Source organism: Armigeres subalbatus, chromosome 1 (assembly GCF_024139115.2).
Source record: "Armigeres subalbatus isolate Guangzhou_Male chromosome 1, GZ_Asu_2, whole genome shotgun sequence".
Taxonomy (NCBI): domain Eukaryota; kingdom Metazoa; phylum Arthropoda; class Insecta; order Diptera; family Culicidae; genus Armigeres; species Armigeres subalbatus.
Window position 1 is genome coordinate 227,130,384 of NC_085139.1, and position 25,113 is coordinate 227,155,496.

The window sequence follows — 25,113 nt, forward strand, 5'->3', positions numbered from 1 at the left end:
GCTGTCCGAAACATGTGTGGTACATACCTGTCAAATCGTATAAATTTTCCTTCTTTGACATTTAGCTCCCCTATCCTCGCCAGCAAAAGATGTTCCGGACAGCGACGACAGCGACAATATTTATCTAGTAACTAAAATATCTTTTTGGCAGAGGGTTCGGATATTTTATGGAACGTACACACGGTCAAGCAGTTCGACCAACATTGACTCCACCTCCCGTTTATTCAAACATCCATGAAGTTTTCCCAACAGCGGCACGAACAATCAATTTATTCGACCAACAATATCACATACGAACGACCGAAGCGCCAACTTGAGCACCAACCATCAACAAATATACGGGAGTTTGTGCAACTTCACTACAAATGCTCAAACATGTTCGGCGAACCTTGACTCCACCCCCGACAACTCAACCCAAAATCAAACCGTTTTATTTTTTTCCAACCGAGCCGCCAACTGTCAAATGGTTGTTCGAACAACTTCACACACGTTCAAACAAAGCAGCAACCGAAGCGTTTTCTTGGGGGTGGAGTCAATGTTCGTCAAACTGCTTGACTGGTGTGTACGTTGCATTACCGACTGCGGACCTAGCACTGTTCAGCGGTTTGAACAGGCTGAAATTGATGGGATGAAATCAATTCCAACTATACGATATGTTGTACCAACCAGTCTTCCCACGAACCTGAACTGAGTTCAACTTGAGTATGATTTTCTTCAGTTGCGTTCAGTTCCAAACCCGCATCGCTACTGTACTCAGGTTCGGGTGTATACCGTGTACCGAGCGGTACACTCTAACTTTCACTTACTCAGAGACTGAGTAAAATTGTATTGCTATCTCTTTTTTTCTCATGGAAATTTTACTCAGTTTACGTCAAAAGCGGGACTACTCATAGCTATGAGTTGTTCTGCTTTTGGCGGAAACTGAGTAGAATTTCCGTGAGAAGAAAAGAGAGGGCAATACAATTTTACTCAGTCACTGAGTAAGTAAAAGTTAGCGTGTACATGTATAAACTGAAGTACAAAACTTCGGTTCGAACTGTGGTACACCAAACACAGACGAGCTATATCCGAACAAAAGACGAAATATGTCACTGTAAACTTCGACGAAAAGAAGCGAAAGGAGAATGGGAGAGGCTGTAAAGATAAGAGTTGAATGCTAGTGTTCTGATCCAGCGTTCTTTTTATATGTCGAAAGAAATTTTCAATTTTTTTTAACTTTTTTTCAGCAGAGAATAAAAAAGAATAATGTGATTGCGCGGCCGGTAATAAAGTTAATTAGTTCAGTACGTGTTGGCTCTTGTTTCGGACGGCAGAACGATCGCGCGATTTGCCGAAATTTTGTGTTTTGCATTGCGCGGCCGGTAATAAAGTTAATTAGTTCAGTACGTGTTGGCTCTTGTTTCGGACGGCAGAACGATCACGCGATTTGCCGAAATTTTGTGTTTTGCATTGCGCGGCCGGTAATAAAGTTAATTAGTTCAGTACGTGTTGGCTCTTGTTTCGGACGGCCGAACGATCGCGCGATTTTTCGAAATTTTGTGTTTTGCATTGCGCGGCCGGTAATAAAGTTAATTAGTTCAGTACGTGTTGGCTCTTGTTTCGGACGGCAGAACGATCGCGCGATTTGCCGAAATTTTGTGTTTTTGCATTGCGCGGCCGGTAATAAAGTTAATTAGTTCAGTGCGTGTTGGCTCTTGTTTCGGACGGCAGAACGATCGCGCGATTTGCCGAAATTTTGTGTTTTGCATTGCGCGGCCGGTAATAAAGTTAATTAGTTCAGTACGTGTTGGCTCTTGTTTCCGGACGGCAGAACGATCACGCGATTTGCCGAAATTTTGTGTTTTGCATTGCGCGGCCGGTAATAAAGTTAATTAGTTCAGTACGTGTTGGCTCTTGTTTCGGACGGCCGAACGATCGCGCGATTTTTCGAAATTTTGTGTTTTGCATTGCGCGGCCGGTAATAAAGTTAATTAGTTCAGTACGTGTTGGCTCTTGTTTCGGACGGCAGAACGATCGCGCGATTTGCCGAAATTTTGTGTTTTGCATTGCGCGGCCGGTAATAAAGTTAATTAGTTCAGTACGTGTTGGCTCTTGTTTCGGACGGCAGAACGATCGCGCGATTTGCCGAAATTTTGTGTTTTGCATTGCGCGGCCGGTAATAAAGTTAATTAGTTCAGTGCGTGTTAGCTCTTGTTTCGGACGGCAGAACGATCGCGCGATTTGCCGAAATTTTGTGTTTTGCATTGCGCGGCCGTTAATAAAGTTAATTAGTTCAGTACGTGTTGGCTCTTGTTTCCTGCCGTCCGAACGATCGCGCGATTTGCCGAAATTTTGTGTTTTGCATTGCGCGGCCGGTAATAAAGTTAATTAGTTCAGTACGTGTTGGCTCTTGTTTCGGACGGCAGAACGATCACGCGATTTGCCGAAATTTTGTGTTTTGCATTGCGCGGCCGGTAATTAAGTTAATTAGTTCAGTGCGTGTTAGCTCTTGTTTCGGACGGCAGAACGATCGCGCGATTTGCCGAAATTTTGTGTTTTGCATTGCGCGGCCGGTAATAAAGTTAATTAGTTCAGTACGTGTTGGCTCTTGTTTCGGACGGCAGAACGATCGCGCGATTTGCCGAAATTTTGTGTTTTGCATTGCGCGGCCGGTAATAAAGTTAATTAGTTCAGTGCGTGTTAGCTCTTGTTTCGGACCGCAGAACGATCGCGCGATTTGCCGAAATTTTGTGTTTTGTTTTGTTTTTCCCTTAGGACGGTTTGTAAGTAAATTGATGAATATATTTTATTATTTTTACAGCATATACTGTTATTGACAAACGCTCTATATTGTCGAATAGAGCTCCCTATTATTCACCTTTCCCACTAACACAAATTTTCCTTCCCGAGACATCTATGAAGGTAGTATGGGTTCCCTGCATCTTCACTAGTAGATGTTGAACTAACATTCCTTCCCTTCCTTCCGTGATTGTAAGGACGTGGCCAGGTATACAACTGCTACTGTATAGGAAAAGGTACTAATCCCAAGTACCAATTTGCGACAATATACAGTAGATTGCTCAATTCAAGCTCTGTCTGGTGGGGGGCGGGTGTCGCGGGAGAGGGTTCTCTTCGTCGACTTCCCCTCATTTGAATGGAGGTGACAGGCAGGGATTTTTTTTGCAGTTTATCACCTCAAAATGCAAGTTCGCATTGTATTCTTTCGTTCTGAGGTGATAAACCATAGAGAGATCTGCTTCTTGTCACTTTTGTTTAGGGGGGGGGGTCGACGGGGAGAGTCCTCTCTTGCGACATTCGCCCTTATTCCGGATGGAGCTTGAATTGAGCATTGTATAGCCACCCACGATTTGTACAATCACATATGCTATGCTATGCTATGCTATGCTAGAATAAAAAAGAATAATGTCGTTTTAGTTTATTCGCACCGGTGTAGGTATATATATCTTTGCCTCATTAAAATTATCTTCTATATAATAAAACCCAAATTTATCCCCAAGTGGTGATTATGCCTTTCTCGATTCGATATGTTGGATTCGAATTAATGTTGTAAATGCTGTGCTAATTGCCTACATCTTGGCGGTTAAAATATTTGATGCAACTCTATCACGCTGCTTATAAATTACTCAATAATTGAGTAATTTTTAAGCAATTATTATGAGAGTAATGGATTGCGTCATGGCTAAATTGATTAATGACTTAAAGTGTGCATGTAAACAGCGTATTTGCTAAAAGAAAAATAGAAATATTATTCAAATCGAAAGAGTTATTAGCAAACAAAAACAATAGTGTCCAACTAGGAAAGTTTCTCCGTCGAATGAAACTAGTTGCACTCGAATCGGTGAAGTCCTTCTATATGACAGACAGTCAGACATGTGCTCAGTTTTTCGAGCTGAGTCGATTTGTATATAACACTATGGGTCTCCGAGCCTTCTATCAAAATTTGGCTTTTGGAGTGAAATTATAGTATCTGGTACAACTTTGTTGTACGAGAAAGGCAAAAAGAAATGGACTGTGTTTGTATCCGCATAACTCGAAAACGGCTGGATGGATTTTCTTCATTCCTTCAGCAAGTATGTTGGTGATCGTTTCCGACGGGTTTATATGATATTTCCTCATGCGAAAATTACGTGAAAAGTTTAGTAAATAGTGAAAAATTAAAATTGTGATTTGTTTGGAATCTTCGCATGGGCAGTTCACAACGCGCTTTATCGCCTACTATGCAGGACAACGTCTGCCGGGTCGACTAGTATTTGATAATTTGTATCAATGTTGTTGAAGTACAATCAAAAGCTGCAAAGATTCTTTATACAAGAACTTTCTATAAATGTACAATTTGTTATAATATTTATGGATTATTACAATTATCAGTGGTTCAAATAAACGAGTAAATATATCAAAATCAACAAAAGTACAGGGTGTTCAATAAGTTCGAATACACTTTCAAAAAATGTTTAAAAATTGAGATTAAATTATTTCTTTTCCCGATTGCATTTCATTGGAAGTATTGTTTATAAGGAACTTTGTAACATTTCTTTTGGAATGACCTCTATTTTGTACTTTTTTACGAGCTTCAAACGTTTCTAAAACCCATCGCAAGCGGCACGCACGGTCTGCATGGGCCTTTCGTTCCAGATTTTGAGAATTACGTCTTGAACTGGCCCAAGTTACTGACCTTGTATTCGTAAAGCTTTAACATACTAAAGGACCAAACAAAAAAGTTACGAGGGTTCAAATCCGGGAAGCTGGGAGGTCGCAATGTTTTGTCCAAAAAGTCGATTAAATTGTCCCCATATTAGGCTAAAATCGCAATTTTCGTGTACAAAGGGTTATCGTCCTATTGGAACACGTAGGGCTCATCTCCGTCTTATCACCGGATCACTGGGGGCATAAATCGTCCCATAAACCTCAGTTTTGTAGTACGCCTCAATGATTTTGACCTTCAAAAACGGCTATTTATGATGCCCCAATCCATTTTCAACGCGCGTAATAAACAAACAACAAGTGACAGAATGTCAACTCTACACACATCCGATAGCGTACACTGAACCCAAACCTCCTCCTAAAATCTACTGAAATATCTTTCACCCTTATTTAAAAATGACTACTTCAAAAAACGCATGAAAATCTTAAGCGAATGATGTTTCCACGAAAAAGATTTAGAAACTCATTCAGAGACCTGCTGATTTTCATACCAGTGTAAAATAATACGTCAGTCGATGAGAGGTTGGAATTCCATCGAAAGAAAATCATCCACTTATCGGATGACAAACGATTAGGTTGGTCCCTAAAACGCAAATCATACAATTTTCGAAGGGTGCCGAGCGTGTCTTTTTGTGCGTGGCACATCTTTTTTCGTCTCGTTTTCTTTCGTCAATTGTTCTGTACTGTTGAACAGAAAAACTGAAGAATTCGTATTCGTGAAAAATAACTTCAAAGTATTTGCTGTTATTTGTTACAAAACATGTGTGGTGAGTATTAGCAGCGCAAGATCTTGCATTATACTGTGTTAAATATTAAAATGGATATTCTTTTGAAATTGTATGTTCAGGATTGGATCAAGCTGTTGCAATGGCATCGGTTCGTAGCAGCGTTAATCGAATGGACCGGCTTAGCATCATGACGCGATTTCGGCTTGAAGCACCATTTACAGATCGATTCACGGTTAAGAAACTTATTGTGGACAGAAATTGCTGGTTACCAACCGGATTTGCTCTGTTTACGTATCGTAACTCCGAGTTCTATAGCGGACGCTCAGACGAATCATCTCACAAAATATCAAGCAGCAGCTTAGAAAGCAGACCACCAAGATGAGAGCAGCATTAATTACTCATGGTTAAGATAATTATAAATAATAAAACTAAATAGTTACATTATTAAATAGTTTGTTTAAATTCAAATCTATCTTTATATACGGTACTAAATAAATTCAATTCGCATATCAATTCCCTCATCATTCACTGTACTAATGCAACTGCTTTCTTTATTAGTAGATTTTTCATTCAAAATTCAATAAGAATCTCTTTCCAGTATGGTATGATTGTTAACCGAATGATGTCATTTCATGTTGAGCTAGACCGTATGATCATCATCCGAATCGCATATGAATATCGTTAAAGGGCGGAGGCGTATCAGATTACATTCACCAGAAGGATTATATTTTGGTTCAGTGTATATATACCGTTAACGCTGACACCAATACTTATACAAAATATGTACATTGGGCTTACAAACACAATGATCAAACATTTGTATTCGAACTTATTGAACACCCTGTAGGTAGACATTAAAAAAGGGAGATCAAATTTCAATACATGTTAAATTTTCATAGAAAAATCTTTCTATATTCAATATTACCTTGCAGTCAGTCATATTACCTAACAATTAGTCAGTCTATTTTAACTTTTTCCAACAAATATTGACATAATCTAACAGTTTTTCACTGTGAAATTCTGAAATAGATCTCAAATTAATAGTCGATTTACATAACTATGTTGAAATCGAAAAATAATTTAAAATTTGCACATATGCGGTCAAGAACAGTGTTCTTGGTTTTAACTTCAATCAGTTTTACGCATCATATCATTTTTAAAGCAAAGATATAAGGTGGACTTCAATTCAAAACTTGGATCATTCACATATCTGAATTTTTCTACTATTAATATAAATGTATTGTGTAATTATGTTCTATACTATTTATATGAAATAATTGGAGTAAAAGAAAAAATGTCAAGTTTCCAGAGACCGACTTTGAAGTAAATCCTGCAACGTGCTATTTTTTTTAATTTAACCATCTATAAATGTAATAATACATTAATAAATTATTTATGTTGAAGTCTACAAACTCATTATTTTTGGATAAAACTCAAATTTTACGATCATTTTGATACAGTTATCGAGGGGTGAGAATAGGGTTGAGAATAGGTCACTGTTTCAACAGCTTAGAATGTGTTTAGTGCAAGAAAATTAATTAATTATGAAAGTCCTTTTCGAACGATTTTGTTATCGACCTCTTGGCTGTCAGTAATGTCGATGGCGGTAATTGAAATAATCTTCATTTTTAATAAGTTTTAAATAAATATAAACATACAATATGATTGGAATCCAGTAACTTTTCCACGGCTAGATTCCATAAGTTCTAGCATTCACAATTTATCAAATCCTACAAGAACCATTTGTTTTTTTTTTGTAGATTTTTCTACATTTACATATATTATTAACAATAAACAAAACCGTATGCCTAACCATGTTTTACGTTTTCAATTTGCAAAATTAAATTACAAAATTGTTGTAATAATGTGTGCAATATAAAGTAGATATTGAAAAACATTAAAACCAAGACGAAAATATAATATAAATCTTTGCATAAATCTCAATAATATTTACTTGCTATTTGATTGACGGCATCACCAACCCCATCGAAAACATGTGTTGGCAGTCAAAAAGTTGCACCTAAACTGTTCGTATTTGCGATGACAAATGTTGCACCTCCCGTGTATAGGCCTTTTCACGTGGCATTTAAAAACAGCTGATTTTATCGTCAATTGACAGTTCTTCTATGAAAGTGACAGCTTCGGGGTTGCGGGCCTGTTCAGCGGTTGTAAACAAGTGCAATCACGGCAGTGTCACATGAAAAGGCCTATACCGTTCGGAATAAACGAACATAAGTGTTGAAACACAACACATCAGCTGTACTGTACCCTTAGAGCATCATTATCGGTCGCGAGCATTTTAATCACCCGCGCAACGCTTTCATTTTAGTTTCGTCACTCGTTTCCGTATCGGTCACTATTTTCGGCTCTCAATTTGGTTGCTGTATTCCGTACCGGTGACGTTTGACAGTTGACAGTTCATTAAATAGCAGCACTCTTATCGCGCTACCAAATTTGGTCACCTGTCAGTAGCGCTACTGTTATAGCAGCGCATTTAGTAGCGACCGGTAAAGTGTCAAGTTATGATACTGCGCTGCCAAACGGCTTAAACTCACCACCGGTAATCTTGCTCTTACCTTACCGAAGTTTGAACTTGGGTTTGAAAATGAACTCGAACGCAAGTTCGGGTTTGAGTACATTATCGTGCGTTGCGGTTCGAACGGAAGAAGAGAGTTCAAAAAGAGTACGCGTACTCTTGTACCGAGCGGGTTTGATGTTCGTTGGGAAGACTGGTACCAACTATGTGATAAAGAATAAAGAATAAAGAATAAAGAATAAAGAATAAAGAATAAAGAATAAAGAATAAAGAATAAAGAATAAAGAATAAAGAATAAAGAATAAAGAATAAAGAATAAAGAATAAAGAATAAAGAATAAAGAATAAAGAATAAAGAATAAAGAATAAAGAATAAAGAATAAAGAATAAAGAATAAAGAATAAAGAATAAAGAATAAAAGAATAAAGAATAAAGAATAAAGAATAAAGAATAAAAGAATAAAGAATAAAGAATAAAGAATAAAGAATAAAGAATAAAGAATAAAGAATAAAGAATAAAGAATAAAGAATAAAGAATAAAGAATAAAGAATAAAGAATAAAGAATAAAGAATAAAGAATAAAGAATAAAGAATAAAGAATAAAGAATAAAGAATAAAGAATAAAGAATAAAGAATAAAGAATAAAGAATAAAGAATAAAGAATAAAGAATAAAGAATAAAGAATAAAGAATAAAGAATAAAGAATAAAGAATAAAGAATAAAGAATAAAGAGAATAAAGAATAAAGAATAAAGAATAAAGAATAAAGAATAAAGAATAAAGAATAAAGAATAAAGAATAAAGAATAAAGAATAAAGAATAAAGAATAAAGAATAAAGAATAAAGAATAAAGAGTAAAGAGTAAAGAGTAAAGAGTAAAGAGTAAAGAGTAAAGAGTAAAGAGTAAAGAGTAAAGAGTAAAGAGTAAAGAATAGAGAATAGAGAATAGAGATTAAAGAATAGAAAATAGAAAATAGAGAATAAAAAATAGAGAATAGAGAATAGAGAATAAAAAATAGAGAATGGAGAATAGAGATTAGAGAATAGAGAAGAGGGAATAGATAATAGAGAATAAAGAAAAAATAATGAAAATCGCACAAAGAAGGAAGGAACAAAGAAGAAGGAAGAAGACGGAAAAAGAGAGAAAGAAGACGGTAGAATGGAGAAAGAAAATAGATGAGAGATTGAAGAATGAACACAGTAGAAGGAAGAAGGAAAAAGTAAGATTAAGATGGCAGATGGAATTAGAGGTGTGCTCCGGTCCAAAAATTAGCGGCGGCACCGTTTTCGGCGTCACGCCGAAATTCATTTAACCCGGCGGCGGCGGCGGCGTGAATCGGCGTGGTGATTTTTTTTATAACGTTCACGAAGATTTATTTTTTAATTTTTTCGGGATATCAACAGGAGCATCGTTTCCAGAAAATTCTTCAAGTAGGGTAAACTGGGGTAATATGCACCCCCGGGGCAAAACGACCTTTTGGCTTATTTATCGGTGTTCCAGAAATATTTTCAAGAATGTTTACTACTGAGTTGGTAGTTCAAGATCCGAACTACATGTTCTGTAGCAAATACTTGAGCTTGAGCTTGAGCTTGATTGACTGCTCGTAGTTGCTACTCCATTATGACCAGATCAGCTGTTCTTGCACAGGGAACCAACAGATGTTTGCTTGGGACTACCACTCATCTTCAATGTACAAGTACTGGTGATCTCAATTGTTAGGTCATACTGGCGCCTGCCACGTCAGAATGCAAGTCAATGTAGGGAAGGGGGAGGAAATGATGATGCAATCACTCGCCCACTGCAAGCCGAATATACCTCTGCACTTGCCACGAGTTCATGCGGAATTTGTTGGAATTTCTGGGTTAGGTTGGAGAGGCAGAGGTCCGTCTTGGTTAACGAGCTGCCAATGTGATAGATAGGAGAAGGTAACTGATGGAATTTCTAATTGGATGTAGGAAAGGAGCTCCATAGTTCATTTCCAATTCTAGCAGATTACTGTTAGAATACTCAAGTTGAAGGTATAGGAATAGTAATGGAAACGGTATGGAAGTCCATTTCCAGTTCTAGCGATTGCTAGAACATGAGAAATAAAGAGAAAGATACAAAGTAGGAGAATGGAACGGACCTGGGATTGATCCCACGATCTCCTGCGTATGAGGCAGAAGCAGTAGTCATATGACTACCAAGCCCGCTTCGAAACAAGAGAGATCACGCACTGAACTGATTAATTTTATTACCGGCCGCGCAATGCAGAACACAATAATTCGGCCGACCGCACGATCGTTCTGCTGTCCGAAACAAGAGAGATCACGCACTGAACTGATTAATTTTATTACCGGCCGCGCAATGCAGAACACAATAATTCGGCCGACCGCGCGATCGTTCTGCTGTCCGAAACAAGATAGATCACGCACTGAACTGATTAATTTTATTACCGGCCGCGCAATGCAGAACACAATAATTCGTCCGACCACGCGATCGTTCTGCTGTCCGAAACAAGAGAGATCATGCACTGAACTCCCGAACTACATGTTCTGTAGCAAATACTATCGAAAAACTGCCGAAAATGTACTCAAAAATGCCAAAGGGTCGTTTTGCCCCGGGGGTGCATATTACCCCAGTTTCCCCTATTTCTAAAATATTCGTTATTGAAAATTATTTTAGAATTTTCCACAGGTACACTACTTTGCAATTTTTTGTAATTCCTAATGAAAATTGTTTGGAATTTCAACCGAAAGTTATTTAGAATTTACATGAGAAACTTTTCAGAATTTTCATGGAGGAATTTCCAAGATGAGTCCCCGAATGAAATCCTGGAGGAAAATTTTAAATGTAATTCAGGAGGAATTTCCGAAAGGATTCTTTAATAAATTCCCGCAGTAGAACAAATATATTATAAATTATAACAAATCTTCTTCTTCTTTTTTGCATTACACACTGGGACAGAGCCGCCTCGCAGCTTAGTGTTCATTAAGCACTTCCACAGTTATTAAGGTCTGAGGGAAGCTCTCTCGCGGTAGAGCGCTATTTTCGTACTAAAATATTTATAACTCGGAACTGGGAACGAATTTCACTTATTCCAACTGACAATCTCTTTGAAATTTATCAAGGAATGTTCCTACAAAATTTCATGGACCTACTATTTCCCAAATTTGAATTAAGCTCTAAATACTGAACTATTGTACAACTGAAATTATCGCTTCTCAGTACCTCTCTCCGATGATTTGAGGGACAAAGGAACCGAATTTCGCAAAACCCAACTGACAAAAGTTTTGAATTTTTCCAACGATCATTTTGATGAAATAAAAAGTATATGTCACCGCAATAAATGTAGCAGGAAGCTCTTTTTACTTCAACCAAGTTTTTTAAATTTCATACAAAAGTTACCATTTCGGGAGAGCAGCCAACAGCATATTTTCTTGTGGCGCACGGCAGGAAAGGAGCGATGAGAGCGGTAGAAAGTCCGTCAACTTTGTATCTAGCGTGACACTAGAAAAAAGCGTATTCCTATTTGTGAACACGAGGATACCAAAAATATAAATTGAAATCAAATATAGGAATGCGATGAGATAAACAATTGAAAATAAATGAGACAAATAAGACAAATCAAACAAATAAGCCAAATTAAACAAATAAGACAAAAAGCAAATGAGACAAATAAGACAAAATTTTTTAATAAGACAAATTCCTTCGGAAGTTCCTCCAGGAATTCCTTCGAAAGTTCCTCCTGGAATTCCTAAGGAAGTTCCTCCAGAAATTCATAAAAAAGTTCTTCCAGGAATTCCTTCGGAAGTTGGAATGTTCCTCCAGGAATTCCTTCAGAAGTTCCTTCAGGAATTCATTCGGAAGTTCTTCCAGGAATTCCTTCGGAAGTTCTTCCAGGAATTCCTTCGGAAGTTCCTCCAGGAATTCCTTCGGAAGTTCCTTCAGGAATTCCTTCGGAAGTTCCTCCAGGAATTCCTTCGGAAGTTCCTCCAGGAATTCCTTCGGAAGTTCCTCCAGGAATTCCTTCGGAAGTTCCTCCAGGAATTCCTTCGGAAGTTCCTCCAGGAATTCCTTCGGAAGTTCCTCCAGGAATTCCTTCGGAAGTTCCTCCAGGAATTCCTTCGGAAGTTCCTCCAGGAATTCCTTCGGAAGTTCCTCCAGGAATTCCTTCGGAAGTTCCTCCAGGAATTCCTTCGGAAGTTCCTCCAGGAATTCCTTCGGAAGTTCCTCCAGGAATTCCTTCGGAAGTTCCTCCAGGAATTACTTCGGAAGTTCCTCCAGGAATTACTTCGGAAGTTACTCCAGGAATTCCTTCGGAAGTTCCTCCAGGAATTCCTTCGGAAGTTCCTCCAGGAATTCCTTCGGAAGTTCCTCCAGGAATTCCTTCGGAAGTTCCTCCAGGAATTCCTTCGGAAGTTCCTCCAGGAATTCTCTCGGAAGTTCCTCCAGGAATTCCTTCGGAAGTTCCTCCAGGAATTCCTTCGGAAGTTCCTCCAGGAATTCCTTCGGAAGTTCCTCCAGGAATTCCTTCGGAAGTTCCTCCAGGAATTCCTTCGGAAGTTCCTCCAGGAATTTCTTCGGAAGTTCCTCCAGGAATTCCTTCGGAAGTTCCTCCAGGAATTCCTTCGGAAGTTCCTCCAGGAATTCCTTCGGAAGTTCCTCCAGGAATTCCTTCGGAAGTTCCTTCGGAAGTTCCTCCAGGAATTCCTTCGGAAGTTCCTCCAGGAATTCCTTCGGAAGTTCCTCCAGGAATTCCTTCGGAAGTTCCTCCAGGAATTCCTTCGGAAGTTCCTCCAGGAATTCCTTCGGAAGTTCCTCCAGGAATTCCTTCGGAAGTTCCTCCAGGAATTCCTTCGGAAGTTCCTCCAGGAATTCCTTCGGAAGTTCCTCCAGGAATTCCTTCGGAAGTTCCTCAGGAATTCCTTCGGAAGTTCCTCCAGGAATTCCTTCGGAAGTTCCTCCAGGAATTCCTTCGGAAGTTCCTCCAGGAATTCCTCCGGAAGTTCCTCCAGGAATTCCTTCGGAAGTTCCTCCAGGAATTCCTTCGGAAGTTCCTCCAGGAATTCCTTCGGAAGTTCCTCCAGGAATTCCTTCGGAAGTTCCTCCAGGAATTCCTTCGGAAGTTCCTCCAGGAATTCCTTCGGAAGTTCCTCCAGGAATTCCTTCGGAAGTTCCTCCAGGAATTCCTTCGGAAGTTCCTCCAGAAATTCCTTCGGAAGTTCCTCCAGAAATTCCTTCGGAAGTTCCTCCAGAAATTCCTTCGGAAGTTCCTCCAGAAATTCCTTCGGAAGTTCCTCCGGGAATTCCTTCGGAAGTTCCTCCAGGAATTCCTTCGGAAGTTCCTCCAGGAATTCCTTCGGAAGTTCCTCCAGGAGTCTCTTCGGAAGTTCCTCCAGGAATTCCTTCGGAAGTTCCTCCAGGAATTCTTTCGGAAGTTCCTCCAGCAATTCCTTCGGAAATTCCTCCAGGAACTCCTCCTAAAGTTCCTTCGGGAATTCCTCCAGAAGTTCCTTCGGGAATTCCTCCAGAAGTTCCTTCGGGAATTCCTCTGGAAGTTCCTTCGGGAATTCCTCCGGAAATTCCTTCGGGAATTCCTCCGGAAATTCTTTCGGGAATTCTTCCGGAAGTTTCTTCGGGAATTCCTCCGGAAATTCCTTCGGGAATTCCTCCGGAAGTTCCTTCGGGAATTCCTCCGGAAGTTCTTCGGAAGTTCCTTCGGGAATTCCTCCGGAAGTTCCTTCGGGAGTTCCTCCGGAAGTTTCTTCGGGAGTTCCTCCGGAAGTTTCTTCGGGAGTTCCTCCGGAAGTTTCTTCGGGAGTTCCTTCGGGAGTTCCTTCGGGAGTTCCTCCGGAAGTTCCTTCGGGAGTTCCTCCGGAAGTTCCTTCGGGAGTTCCTCCGGAAGTTCCTTCGGGAGTTCCTCCGGAAGTTCCTTCGGGAGTTCCTCCGGAAGTTCCTTCGGGAGTTCCTCCGGAAGTTCCTTCGGGAGTTCCTCCGGAAGTTCCTTCGGGAGTTCCTCCGGAAGTTCCTTCGGGAGTTCCTCCGGAAGTTCCTTCGGGAGTTCCTCCGGAAGTTCCTTCGGGAGTTCCTCCGGAAGTTCCTTCGGGAGTTCCTGCGGAAGTTCCTTCGGGAGTTCCTCCGGAAGTTCCTTCGGGAGTTCCTGCGGAAGTTCCTTCGGGAGTTCCTGCGGAAGTTCCTTCGGGAGTTCCTGCGGAAGTTCCTTCGGGAGTTCCTGCGGAAGTTCCTTCGGGAGTTCCTGCGGAAGTTCCTTCGAGAGTTCCTGCGGAAGTTCCTTCGAGAGTTCCTGCGGAAGTTCCTCCGGAAGTTCCTTCGGGAGTTCCTCCGGAAGTTCCTTCGGGAGTTCCTCCGGAAGTTCCTTCGGGAGTTCCTCCGGATGTTCCTTCGGGAGTTCCTCCGGAAGTTCCTTCGGGAGTTCCTCTGGAAGTTCCTTCGGGAGTTCCTCCGGAAGTTCCTTCGGGAGTTCCTCCGGAAGTTCCTTCGGGAGTTCCCGCGGAAGTTCATTCGGGAGTTCCTGCGGAAGTTCCTTCGAGAGTTCCTGCGGAAGTTCCTTCGGGAGTTCCTGCGGAAGTTCCTTCGGGAGCTCCTGCGGAAGTTCCTTCGGGAGTTCCTGCGGAAGTTCCTTCGGGAGTTCCTGCGGAAGTTCCTTCGGAAGTTCCTCTGGAAGTTCTTTCGGGAGTTCCTCCGGAAGTTCCTTCGGGAGTTCCTCCGGGAATTCCTCCGGAAGTTCCTCTGGGAATTCCTCCGGAAGTTCCTCTGGGAATTCCTCCGGAAGTTCCTCTGGGAATTCCTCCGGAAGTTCCTCCGGGAATTCCTCCGGAAGCTCCTCCGGGAATGCCTCCGGAAGTTCCTCCGGGAATTCCTCCGGAAGTTCCTCCGGGAATTCCTCCGGAAGTTCCTCCGGGAATTCCTCCGGAAGTTCCCCCGGGAATTCCTCCGGAAGTTCCCCCGGGAATTCCTCCGGAAGTTCCCCCCGGGAATTCCTCCGGAAGTTCCCCCCGGGAATTCCTCCGGAAGTTCCCCCCGGGAATTCCTCCGGAAGTTCCCCCCGGGAATTCCTCCGGAAGTTCTTCCGGGAATTCCTCCAGAAGTTCGTCCAGGAATTCCTCCGGAAGTTCCTCCGGGAATTCCTCTGGAAGTTCCTCCGGGAATTCCTCCGGAAGTTCCTCCGGGAATTCCTCCGGAAGTTCCTCCGGGAATTCCTCCGGAAGTTCCTCCGAGAATTCCTCCGGAAGCTCCTCCGGGAATTCCTCCGGAAGTTCCTCCGGGAATTCCTCCGGAAGTTCCTCCGGGAATTTCTCCGGGAATTTCTCCGGAAGTTCCTCCGGGAATTCCTCCGGAAGTTCCTCCGGGAATTCCTTCGGAAGTTCCTCCGGAAATTCCTCCGGAAGTTCCTCCGGGAATTCCTCCGGAAGTTCCTCCGGGAATTCCTCCGGAAGTTTCTCCAGAAATTCGTTCGGAAGTTCCTCCAGGAATTCCGTCGGAAGTTTCTCCAGGAATTCCTTCGGAAGTTCCTCCAGGCATTGCTTCGGAAGATCCTCCAGGAATTCCTTCGAAAGTTCCTCCAGGAATTCCTTCGGAAGTTCCTCCAGGAATTCCGTCGGAAGTTTCTCCAGGAATTCCTTCGGAAGTTCCTCCAGGCATTGCTTCGGAAGATCCTCCAGGAATTCCTTCGAAAGTTCCTCCAGGAATTCCTTCGGAAGTTCCTCCAGGAATTCCTTCGGAAGTTCCTCCAGAAATCCATTCGGAAGTTCCTCTAAGGAATTCCTGGAAGCACTTTCGAAGGAATTCCTGGAGGAACTTCCGAAGGAATTCTTGGAGGAACTTCCGAAGGAATTCCTGGAGGAACTTTCGAAGGAATTTCTGGAGGATCTTCCGAAGGAATGCCTGGAGGAAATTCCGGAAGTTCCTCCAGGAATTCCTTCGAAAGTGCCTCCAGGAGTTCCTGGAGTAACTTCCGAAGAAATTCCTGGAGGAACTTCCGAAGGAATTCTTGGAGGAACTTCCGAAGGAATTCCTGGAGGAACTTTCGCAGGAATTCCTGGAGGAACTTCTGAAGGAATTCCTGGAGGAACTTCCAAGGGATTTGCTGGAGGAACTTCCGAACGGATTCCTGGAGGAACTTCCGAAAGAATTCCTTTAGGAATTACTTTATTTTTCTTCTTAGTCTTATCTATCTTATTTGTATTAGTTGTCTTATTTGACTTATTTGTCGTATTTATCTTTTTTGTCTTATTTGTCTTGTTTGTCTTATTTACACCAGCACCACTGTTATCACCCAAATATTTTTCAAAGCTTGTGTGGAAACCTTGTACAGAAATCCTCTGACAATATTTTCTAATGTTGTTCTAGAAACGGCTCATGTTTTCATTTTCCAAAACCAGCTGGAGTTTGTTTATTTTGATTTCCTCATTGCGTGATTGGTCGGCGCTTCTGCTGTTCTCTCGCCGAACCACTGCATGAATGATAAATTTCTTCCGCATTGTTGCCAATTCTTTTTGTTCTCCGTTTACGGCAAATTCTCAAGCAATGGATCAATCAAGGTAACTAATTTTGCACTCACCGCATCAAAACAATGGCGGCACTGTATATGCATATTTCTATTCATGTGTGTTTGACAGAACATGTCTACGGTGGCGCAATCTGTTCATTTCATAGCGGCAGTTTTTGCTTATTGATTGGTCCATTGTAAACTGCATAATGATGAAATCATTTTGGCGACACTGACAGAGTCATTCTGGCGGGCTGAATTGGGCAATTTTCTCTCTCAGAGAGTGTTACACGTGCTTTTTTAACGGAAAACCTTTCCCTCAGACCTTAACTGCAAGGTTACTAAGCCAAGTTACCATTTTAGCATTCGTATATCATTGATTTATTGATTTGATTTACTGATTTATGGTGTACATCAACATATTGTTCGTAATCCTAATGATGATTTAAAACTAGTATGGTCACTACAATAATAACTAATTAACAAAACAGTAAAGTCACAACGAAAAATAAAATTGTCATGGGACTTAAATACACTTATCTAGCATATGCGCGTCAGCTACTTCGACGAAAAACATTTACAAAACTACGGCGAAGCGCATCTCTTGTCAAGTGGTAGTCAAATACTGATGCCACCCTATTAAAAACTCTCTGTAGCCCGTTCAGTGTCTGGACAATCGATTCTTCCTTGTATAATATCAGCGACTGTCAGTGCTCTGCTTAAGTCCCTACGGATACGCAACGGAAGAAGGTCGATCAGCTGGCAGCGGTCCTCGCAACTAGGGAGGCGAAATAGATCTCTCCGATGCGCTCCGATCCGTTCTTGTAGTAAGGACACCAGACCGCCGAGCACTATTCGACCGGACGAGAGAGCAGTAGAGTGCCTTCAAGCAATTTACGTCGGTGGAATTTTTCGCCACCCGCCACCGTTCTGGCCGCTTTATCGACGACAAAGGATATGTGCTGGGTAAATGTAAGTTGCGAATCCAGAAGAACTCCCAAATCTTTCACGCAATGCACTCGGTTGATGGTCGTGTCGAGAAGAGAGTAACTAAATCGGATCGGCTTCTTCTTTCGTGAAAAAGTAATTACCGAACATTTCGCCGGATTGACCACAAGTCGGTTCAGAGTACACCAGTTGGCGAACACAGTAATCTGGTTTTGGAGAGATTGGCAATCGGCTATAGAGCAGATGCGAAGAAATATCTTCAGATCATCCGCAAAGGATAGCCGTGGTCCGTCGATTACATGGTGAACATCGTTGAAGTAAAGCAGGAAAATTAATGGCCCCAAGTGGCTGTCCTCCTTAGCCGTGCGGTAAGACGCGCGGCTACAAAGCAAGACCATGCTGAGGGTGGCTGGGTTCGATTCCCGGTGCCGGTCTAGGCAATTTTCGGATTGGAAATTGTCTCGACTTCTCTGGGCATTAGGTATCATCGTGTTAGCCTCATGATATACGAATGCAAAAATGGTAATCTGGCTTAGAAACCTCGCAGTTAATAACTGTGGAAGTGCTTAATGAACACTAAGCTGCGATGTGGCTCTGTCCCAGTGTGGCGATGTAATGCAAATAAGAAGAAGAAGAAGATTTGTTAAAAACATTCCTACAGGAACGTCTTTTCTAGAGAGTTTCTTTCAGTATTTCTTCTACAAATTCCTTTGAATTTTCGGAAATTCGTTTAAAATTTCCATAATAAAAATTCCTTTGGGAAACTATTCATAAATTCATTTTGGAATCCTTCTGAGAAAATCTTTAATTTTTCTTTTTTGAGAATTCTTCTAGGAATTCCTTTGGAAAATCCGATCGGAATTCCATCGAAAATTTCTTTAGCGAAATGTTCTACTGCGGGAATTTATTAAAGAATCCTTTCGGAAATTCCTCCTGAATTACATTTAAAATTTTCCTCCAGGATTTCATTCGGGGACTCATCTTGGAAATTCCTCCATGAAAATTCTGAAAAGTTTCTCATGTAAATTCTAAATAACTTTCGGTTGAAATTCCAAACAATTTTCATTAGGAATTGCAAAAAAATGCAAAGTAGTACCTGTGGAAAATTCTAAAATAATTTTCAATAACGAATGTTTTAGAAATACTTGAAAAATTTTCTGGAAACGATGCTCCTGTTGATATCCCGAAAAAATGAAAAAAAAAAAATCTTCGCGAACGTTATAAAAAAAATCACCACGCCGATTCACGCCGCCGCCGCCGCCGGGTTAAATGACTTTCGGCGTGACGCCGAAAACGGTGCCGCCGCTAATTTTTGGACCGGAGCACACCTCTAATTCCATCTGCCATCTTAATCTTACTTTTTCCTTCTTCCTTCTACTGTGTTCATTCTTCAATCTCTCATCTATTTTCTTTCTCCATTCTACCGTCTTCTTTCTCTCTTTTTCCGTCTTCTTCCTTCTTCTTTGCTCCTTCCTTCTTTGTGCGATTTTCATTATTTATTCTTTATTCTCTATTATCTATTCCCTCTTCTCTATTCTCTAATCTCTATTCTCTATTCTCCATTCTCTATTTTTTATTCTCTATTCTCTATTTTCTATTCTCTATTCTCTATTTTCTATTTTCTATTCTCTAATCTCTATTCTCTATTCTCTATTCTCCATTCTCTATTCTTTATTCTCTATTCTCTATTTTCTATTTTCTATTCTCTATTTCCTATTCTCTATTCTCTATTCTTCATTCCTTATTCTATTCTATTATTCTATTATTCTTTATTCTTCATTCTTCATTCTTCATTCATTCTTCATTCTTCATTCTTCATTCTTCGCATTCTTCTTCTTTTCAAAAGGATCTAAGTAACATTTTTTTCATGAATTAATTTGACTACTGCAATCAAAAGCTTTCATGTTTTTCTGTTGATTGCGCTATTCAAATTAATTCATGAAAAAAATGTTACTTAGGTCCTTTTGAAAAGTTAAGCGAGAAATGTCTAAAGATTGTTTTAAGTAATTTTCTGAGTTAGTGCCATAAAGCAAAACCACGCAGAAGGTCATCGTGTTAGCCTCACGATATACGAATGCAAAAATGGCGTCCATGTACAGATGTGCTCGACTTGCGGTTAGCGGCAGTAAACCTCGCAGTTAACAACTGTGGAAGTGCTTAATTAACCCTAAGCTGCGAGGCGGCAATGTGCTACTGGGAGATGTGATGTTGCCAATAAGAAGAAAAAGATGACTTGAAAAAATGTTATGTTTTGCTATATTTACTTCAGTTCAATCAAAGTTGATTGCCTATTTCCGGGGATTAAATCACCCGACTTGGACGTTAATTTACAATGTTATGAAAACTCATATGTGAATATGTACGTTGTGTGGAAGATATTGATGCATGAGCATGAGCATTATGACCGCACAATTTGTAGTTGCTACTTGCGAAATTGTACAGCGAACACAATGAATGGGGCTTGGGATTAGCTGCCCATTCTCAATGTACACGTTTCGGGAGCTCAAATATTTAAAGTCAATAACGGCGCCGGCCACGTCCTTACGGTCATATAGGAATGGAAGGATTGTTAGTCCGACTCTCGTTGCTACTAGAGACCGAGTATACCTCTGCATCTCCACGATTGTCTTGGGATAGGATATCGTTTTAGTTACAAAGGATAATTTATCTGGATTCACTTTGGTAAGCGATGCGATCTATGGGATGGGAAATAGCACTAATACGAGTTAAAAGTTGAAACATGCACGCCCGGTGGCATATGAAAACTGAGGAGATTCGCGTTTTGGACGACCGCACGAAAGCGCAGCACTCTGTACTCACTTGCTCGATAGCTACAGCAAACTATTGAAGTACGCGCTTTTTTCCCGACGACTAAAACACGCACTGCACTTGGCTACTCTTATTACCGGCCGCGCAATGCAGAACACATTATTTCAACACATTGCGCAATCGTTCTGCTGTCCGAAACAAGAGAAATCACGCACTGATCTCTGTCCTGTACGTTATGTGGAAGATATTGATTTGGAAAATGTATTGGAGGTAACCACTTTTCCTTCGATGCGACTCGAACCCCTGACACTACAGTACGCTCGACTGGTGCTTTAACCAACTAAGCTACGAAGGACCTCCGTCGTCCTTCGCAACCTAGCGGCTACTGAACGAGCTCGAGATTCCCGAATTGGACGTATAGTCAAATCACTCGCAATCCATTTCTCCAGCCAACACTTCCACATGTGTATAGTACACGTCCACATTAGAGGAGCGTGGGTATTTAGAATGTCTGGCGGCTATACACATTCTTCATCAGCAAGTGTACTCATCAAGTGAGGTTGTGTAAGCTATTTGCCAATCGGTCGTCAAGCTCAGACCTGACCGCATTGCGTAAGTAAGAGCACGCAACTCCCATCGAAGGGAAAGTGGTTACCTCCAATACATTTTCCAACTCAATATCTTCCACATAATGTACATATTCACATAAAAAATATATTGTTTGTCTTTAAAAAGGCAATACATGAACGGTTTGTTTGCATAAGAAATTGCAGACATTTTTAAATGTGGTGCCTTTTCTTAACCCAAAGCTTTTAAATCCTCTTTTATTCAATAGAATCATTGGCAATAAACTCATCTTTATGTGTGTAACTTAATGTTATGAATACAAACAATATTAATTGCCGAATTTACTACTTTAATAACACAAAATAAAATAAAAAAAATAGAATTTCCGTTATTTCATATCCCTAGCTTGCAGATTAAGAGCTATTTTTATAGATCAATGTTGAAATAATAAATTAAAAAAAAAAAAAGGAACGATACAACGAAGAAGGCAGTGAAAGCTCGTCGGAGAGCGCTTAGAAAATGTAAACGCACACCTAGAACTCACCCCGACTGGGAACAAATTCATCAACAGTTTCAACGGTCGAGAAATGAATGCAGAGACGTTATCAGAAAGGCTAAAACCAAAGCGTGGGAAACATTTCTCGAAGGATTTGACGGAAGCCAATCCACAACCAGGATGTGGCAAAAGGTGAATTCTATGAGTGGAAAAAGAAGGTCACAAGGTTTCGGAATTCGCCACAACGATGTCATTTCCCGTGACCCCATAATCGTCGCCAATGCTATGGGAGAATACTTTTCGGAACTATCATCCTCCTCAACGTACACCCAGCCTTTTTTAACCGCACAAGCTAAAGCCGATTGCACTTCAACATTATTTGCAATACCGAATGACTTCGGTAAATGTGACTTCAATGAACCTTTCACCTTTGCAGAACTGTTATTTGCACTCGATTCGGCAAAAGGAAAAACCGCCGGGCCGGATGATATCAGCTACCCTTTACTAAAACATCTTCCGTTACGCGTTAAAACCTCCTTCTTGGAAAGCCTTAACCAAATGTGGTCAAACGGTATATTTCCAACAACATGGAGGCATAGTTTAGTTATTCCCATACCAAAGAAAAAAAACAGGATCATTCAACTCTTGCGATTACCGTCCCATTGCACTCACTAGCTGTATGTCGAAAATTATGGAACGCATGGTCAACCGGCGTCTTGTGACTGTACTTCGGGAACGCAACCTTTTGGATCAACGACAACATGCATTCCTCAAAGGGAAAGGAACCGGATCCTACCTTGCGTCCCTAGGTCAAATAATTGATGATGCTCTAACGAACGACCTACACGTCGACATTGCTGCACTTGACCTCTCAAAGGCGTATAATAGGGTGTGGAGACCTGGGGTCCTGCGAAAACTTGTCGATTGGGGTTTTATAGGCAACATAGGACAGTTTATCCAAGTATATTTAAATGACCGAACGTTCCAAGTATTAATCGGAAACACGCGCTCCAGAGTATTCCAAGAAGAAACCGGTGTACCACAGGGTTCTGTGCTCGCTGTAACATTATTTCTAATAACGATGAACTCGGCTTTTGACAATCTTCCAAAAGGAGTATTCATCTTTATTTATGCTGACGACATCATTTTGGTCGTAGTTGGGAAGAAACCAAAACTCATTAGAAGAAAATTGCAGGCTGCTGTTAGATCTATTCATAAATGGGCAGAACAGAATGGCTTCACTATGGCGGCTGAGAAATGTTCGATCACGCATTGCTGTATGCACCGTCACAACCCGTGGGACAACCCCATTACCGTCGCTGGAAAATCCATTGCCTACAAAAAAGAATTACGCATTCTTGGGATTACAATCGACCGTAAATGCAGCTTCAAATCCCATTTTTCCTATACGAAGAAAGAAGCAGAATGCAGAACACGGTTGCTGAGAGTTATTAATTGTAGACAAAAAACGAACAATCGCAAGTTGTTATACAACGTGGGTTGCAGTATCGTATTGAGCAAACTACTGTACGGACTAGAAATTACCGTCAGAGCATCAAAAGACATGATCAATGCTTTCAGCCCTATCTACAATAAAATGATACGGATTACATCTGGACTACTTCCAAGCACTCCCAGCCTTGCTACGTGTACTGAAGCCGGATTACTTCCTTTCCCTTATGTATTGACCTCTGCTGCTGCTTCTAGGGCCATAAGCTACTTGGAGAAAACTCATGGTGATTGCGAGAACGTCTTCGTCCTAGAACAAGCCATAAAATTTGTCAGAGAATACGCTCAAATAGATTTCCCTCGGATAGCAGAAGTTTATCGGATCGGAGATCGCCGATGGGATCATATGGGACCAAAAGTCGGCTGGTCAATTAAGCATCTAGTGCGAGCCGGAGATCCTCCCTCCAAAGTCTCAGCAGTTCTCAATAATTTGTTGAATACCAAATACAGAACGCACTTGAAAATATTCACGGATGGATCCAAAGCGAATGGAACTGTCGGGATTAGCATACACAGCTCCACACTTCAGATCGCACGCAAAGTCCCCAATGTATTCTCCGTTTTCTCTAGTGAAGCTGCAGCGATTCAAATGGCTATAAAAAACATCGATGTCGCTAACTTACCAACGATAATTCTTTCGGACTCGGCGAGTGTTTTATCTGTTTTAGAAAAATCACGGCAAACTCATCCACTGATACAAGAGATCGAAGCGGAAATCCCTGCAAATACTATCTTATGTTGGATACCAGCACACTGTGGTATAACTGGAAACGAAGCCGCAGACCGTTTGGCGTGCCTTGGCAGAAGCTCCAGAATGTGGATTCTACCAACACCCGGAGCTGATGCACGCAGACAAATTATACATGCAGTTCACCGGACATGGCAACAACAATGGTACTCCAACCGAGACGCTTTTCTAAGGAAAATCAAAGGTGACACTGGAAGATGGAACGATCGTAAAGACTATAAGGAACAACAAGTTTTGTCACGTTTGAGAGTTGGACAGACCAGGATAACCCATCCACACTGCGTATCATCAGCTTCCAGACCAGTTTGTCCAATCTGCAATGAACCTTTAACCGTTGAACATCTTCTGGCAAACTGTCCTCAGTTTGAAGCAACGAGAATCAACTTAGATCTTCAGTCAAGTATACGAAATATTTTGCAAAATGATCCTACCGAAGAAGCAAAAGTTCTTAGTTTCCTTAAAATCAATAATATGTATTCTAAAATATAATATTTTGTTAATATATTTCCAAGAGGTGAACCAGCCTTAGGCTGAAAACCTCTTTAAACCAGAAAAAAAATAAAATAAATTAAAATGTTTCTATTCTTAAATATTGAGGGTTCGCCTTGGGTGGCCCATCTTGCCCCATCCAGCTGCTTAGACGGGCGAGGATTTAAATCATGCATGGCTAAGAAAAGTAATTCCAGCACTGCTTCTGGTCCTCAGACCGACAAAACAACATTCAGTAGTGCCTGCTTAGGGTTGGTACTTATAACGATCGGATGATAACGACAAGTCCAAGCTGAAATTTTATTATCGACCTTTTTAATTGCTTCTAGGGCAAGATGCAGCAGTGCAGCACTCTTTAGTCTAGTGGTTAGATACGCGGCAGAAAACAATACATGCTGTACGTGGCTGGTTCAAATCTCAGTTGGTCGCCATGTGCCACTTTGAGAGGTCTCCTACTCGGTTGGAACGCGCATTTGTATGGAACTGTTTGTATTCTGTTCCAATTCTGACTCTTGACGACACTGTTATTATAGTCACTGTAGATGCAACGAGAGCCATTTCCCAGTCAGCTACTGAGTTGTAGTCGTCATTTGAAAGCAAACTTAACTGTTTTGAATAAATTCGTCTTATTTTAGAAAATATTTTATCTAATTAACTTCCTTGACCAAAAATTCTGCTCAATGTTTCTCCTGCCAGATCGGTGTCCTGATCAGCGGTGTCCAGAACCGCATCAACCACATTCGGACGTGCCATGTGCGGCGGCGTACTTCAACAACGACTTCCGGGTGCTAACATCGACAACCTGATACCGTACGACGAGCTGCAGCTGAGCGGGTCAACCTCAGCCCGCACTTAACCGGCGAGAAGCGGGATACCATCCGGTTACAGGTCATCATTGCGCCGCTCGGTGAGTACGCCTGCACAGATATGCCAACGTTCGAGTTCAAAGACTAACGATAAGAAGCGCGCGCGCGGTTGAGCGAGAAGAGAGGAGCGCTTTTCGATTGCCATGCGATCCGGTCAATCACATCGATGAGTCGGGCAGAGGGTTCACGAACGCAGGACGCAGATCAATCACATGGCTCTGAACGACACGGCAGAGCAGCAATACGTACTGAACGAAGCATACTGAT

The 25,113-nt window shown here is 41.3% G+C and overlaps 1 protein-coding gene across 1 annotated transcript in view; it reads left to right on the forward strand.

The window, feature by feature from the left end:
* Positions 1-24,968, forward strand: part of LOC134211532 (BTB/POZ domain-containing protein 17) — a 31,228-nt gene extending 6,260 nt beyond the window's left edge. The window contains 4 exon segments of the mRNA XM_062688466.1: positions 24,677-24,737; positions 24,740-24,766; positions 24,769-24,810; positions 24,813-24,968. Coding sequence (XP_062544450.1) covers positions 24,677-24,737; positions 24,740-24,766; positions 24,769-24,810; positions 24,813-24,934 — 252 coding nt within the window. The 3' untranslated portion in view covers positions 24,935-24,968.
* Positions 24,969-25,113: the final 145 nt, after the last annotated feature.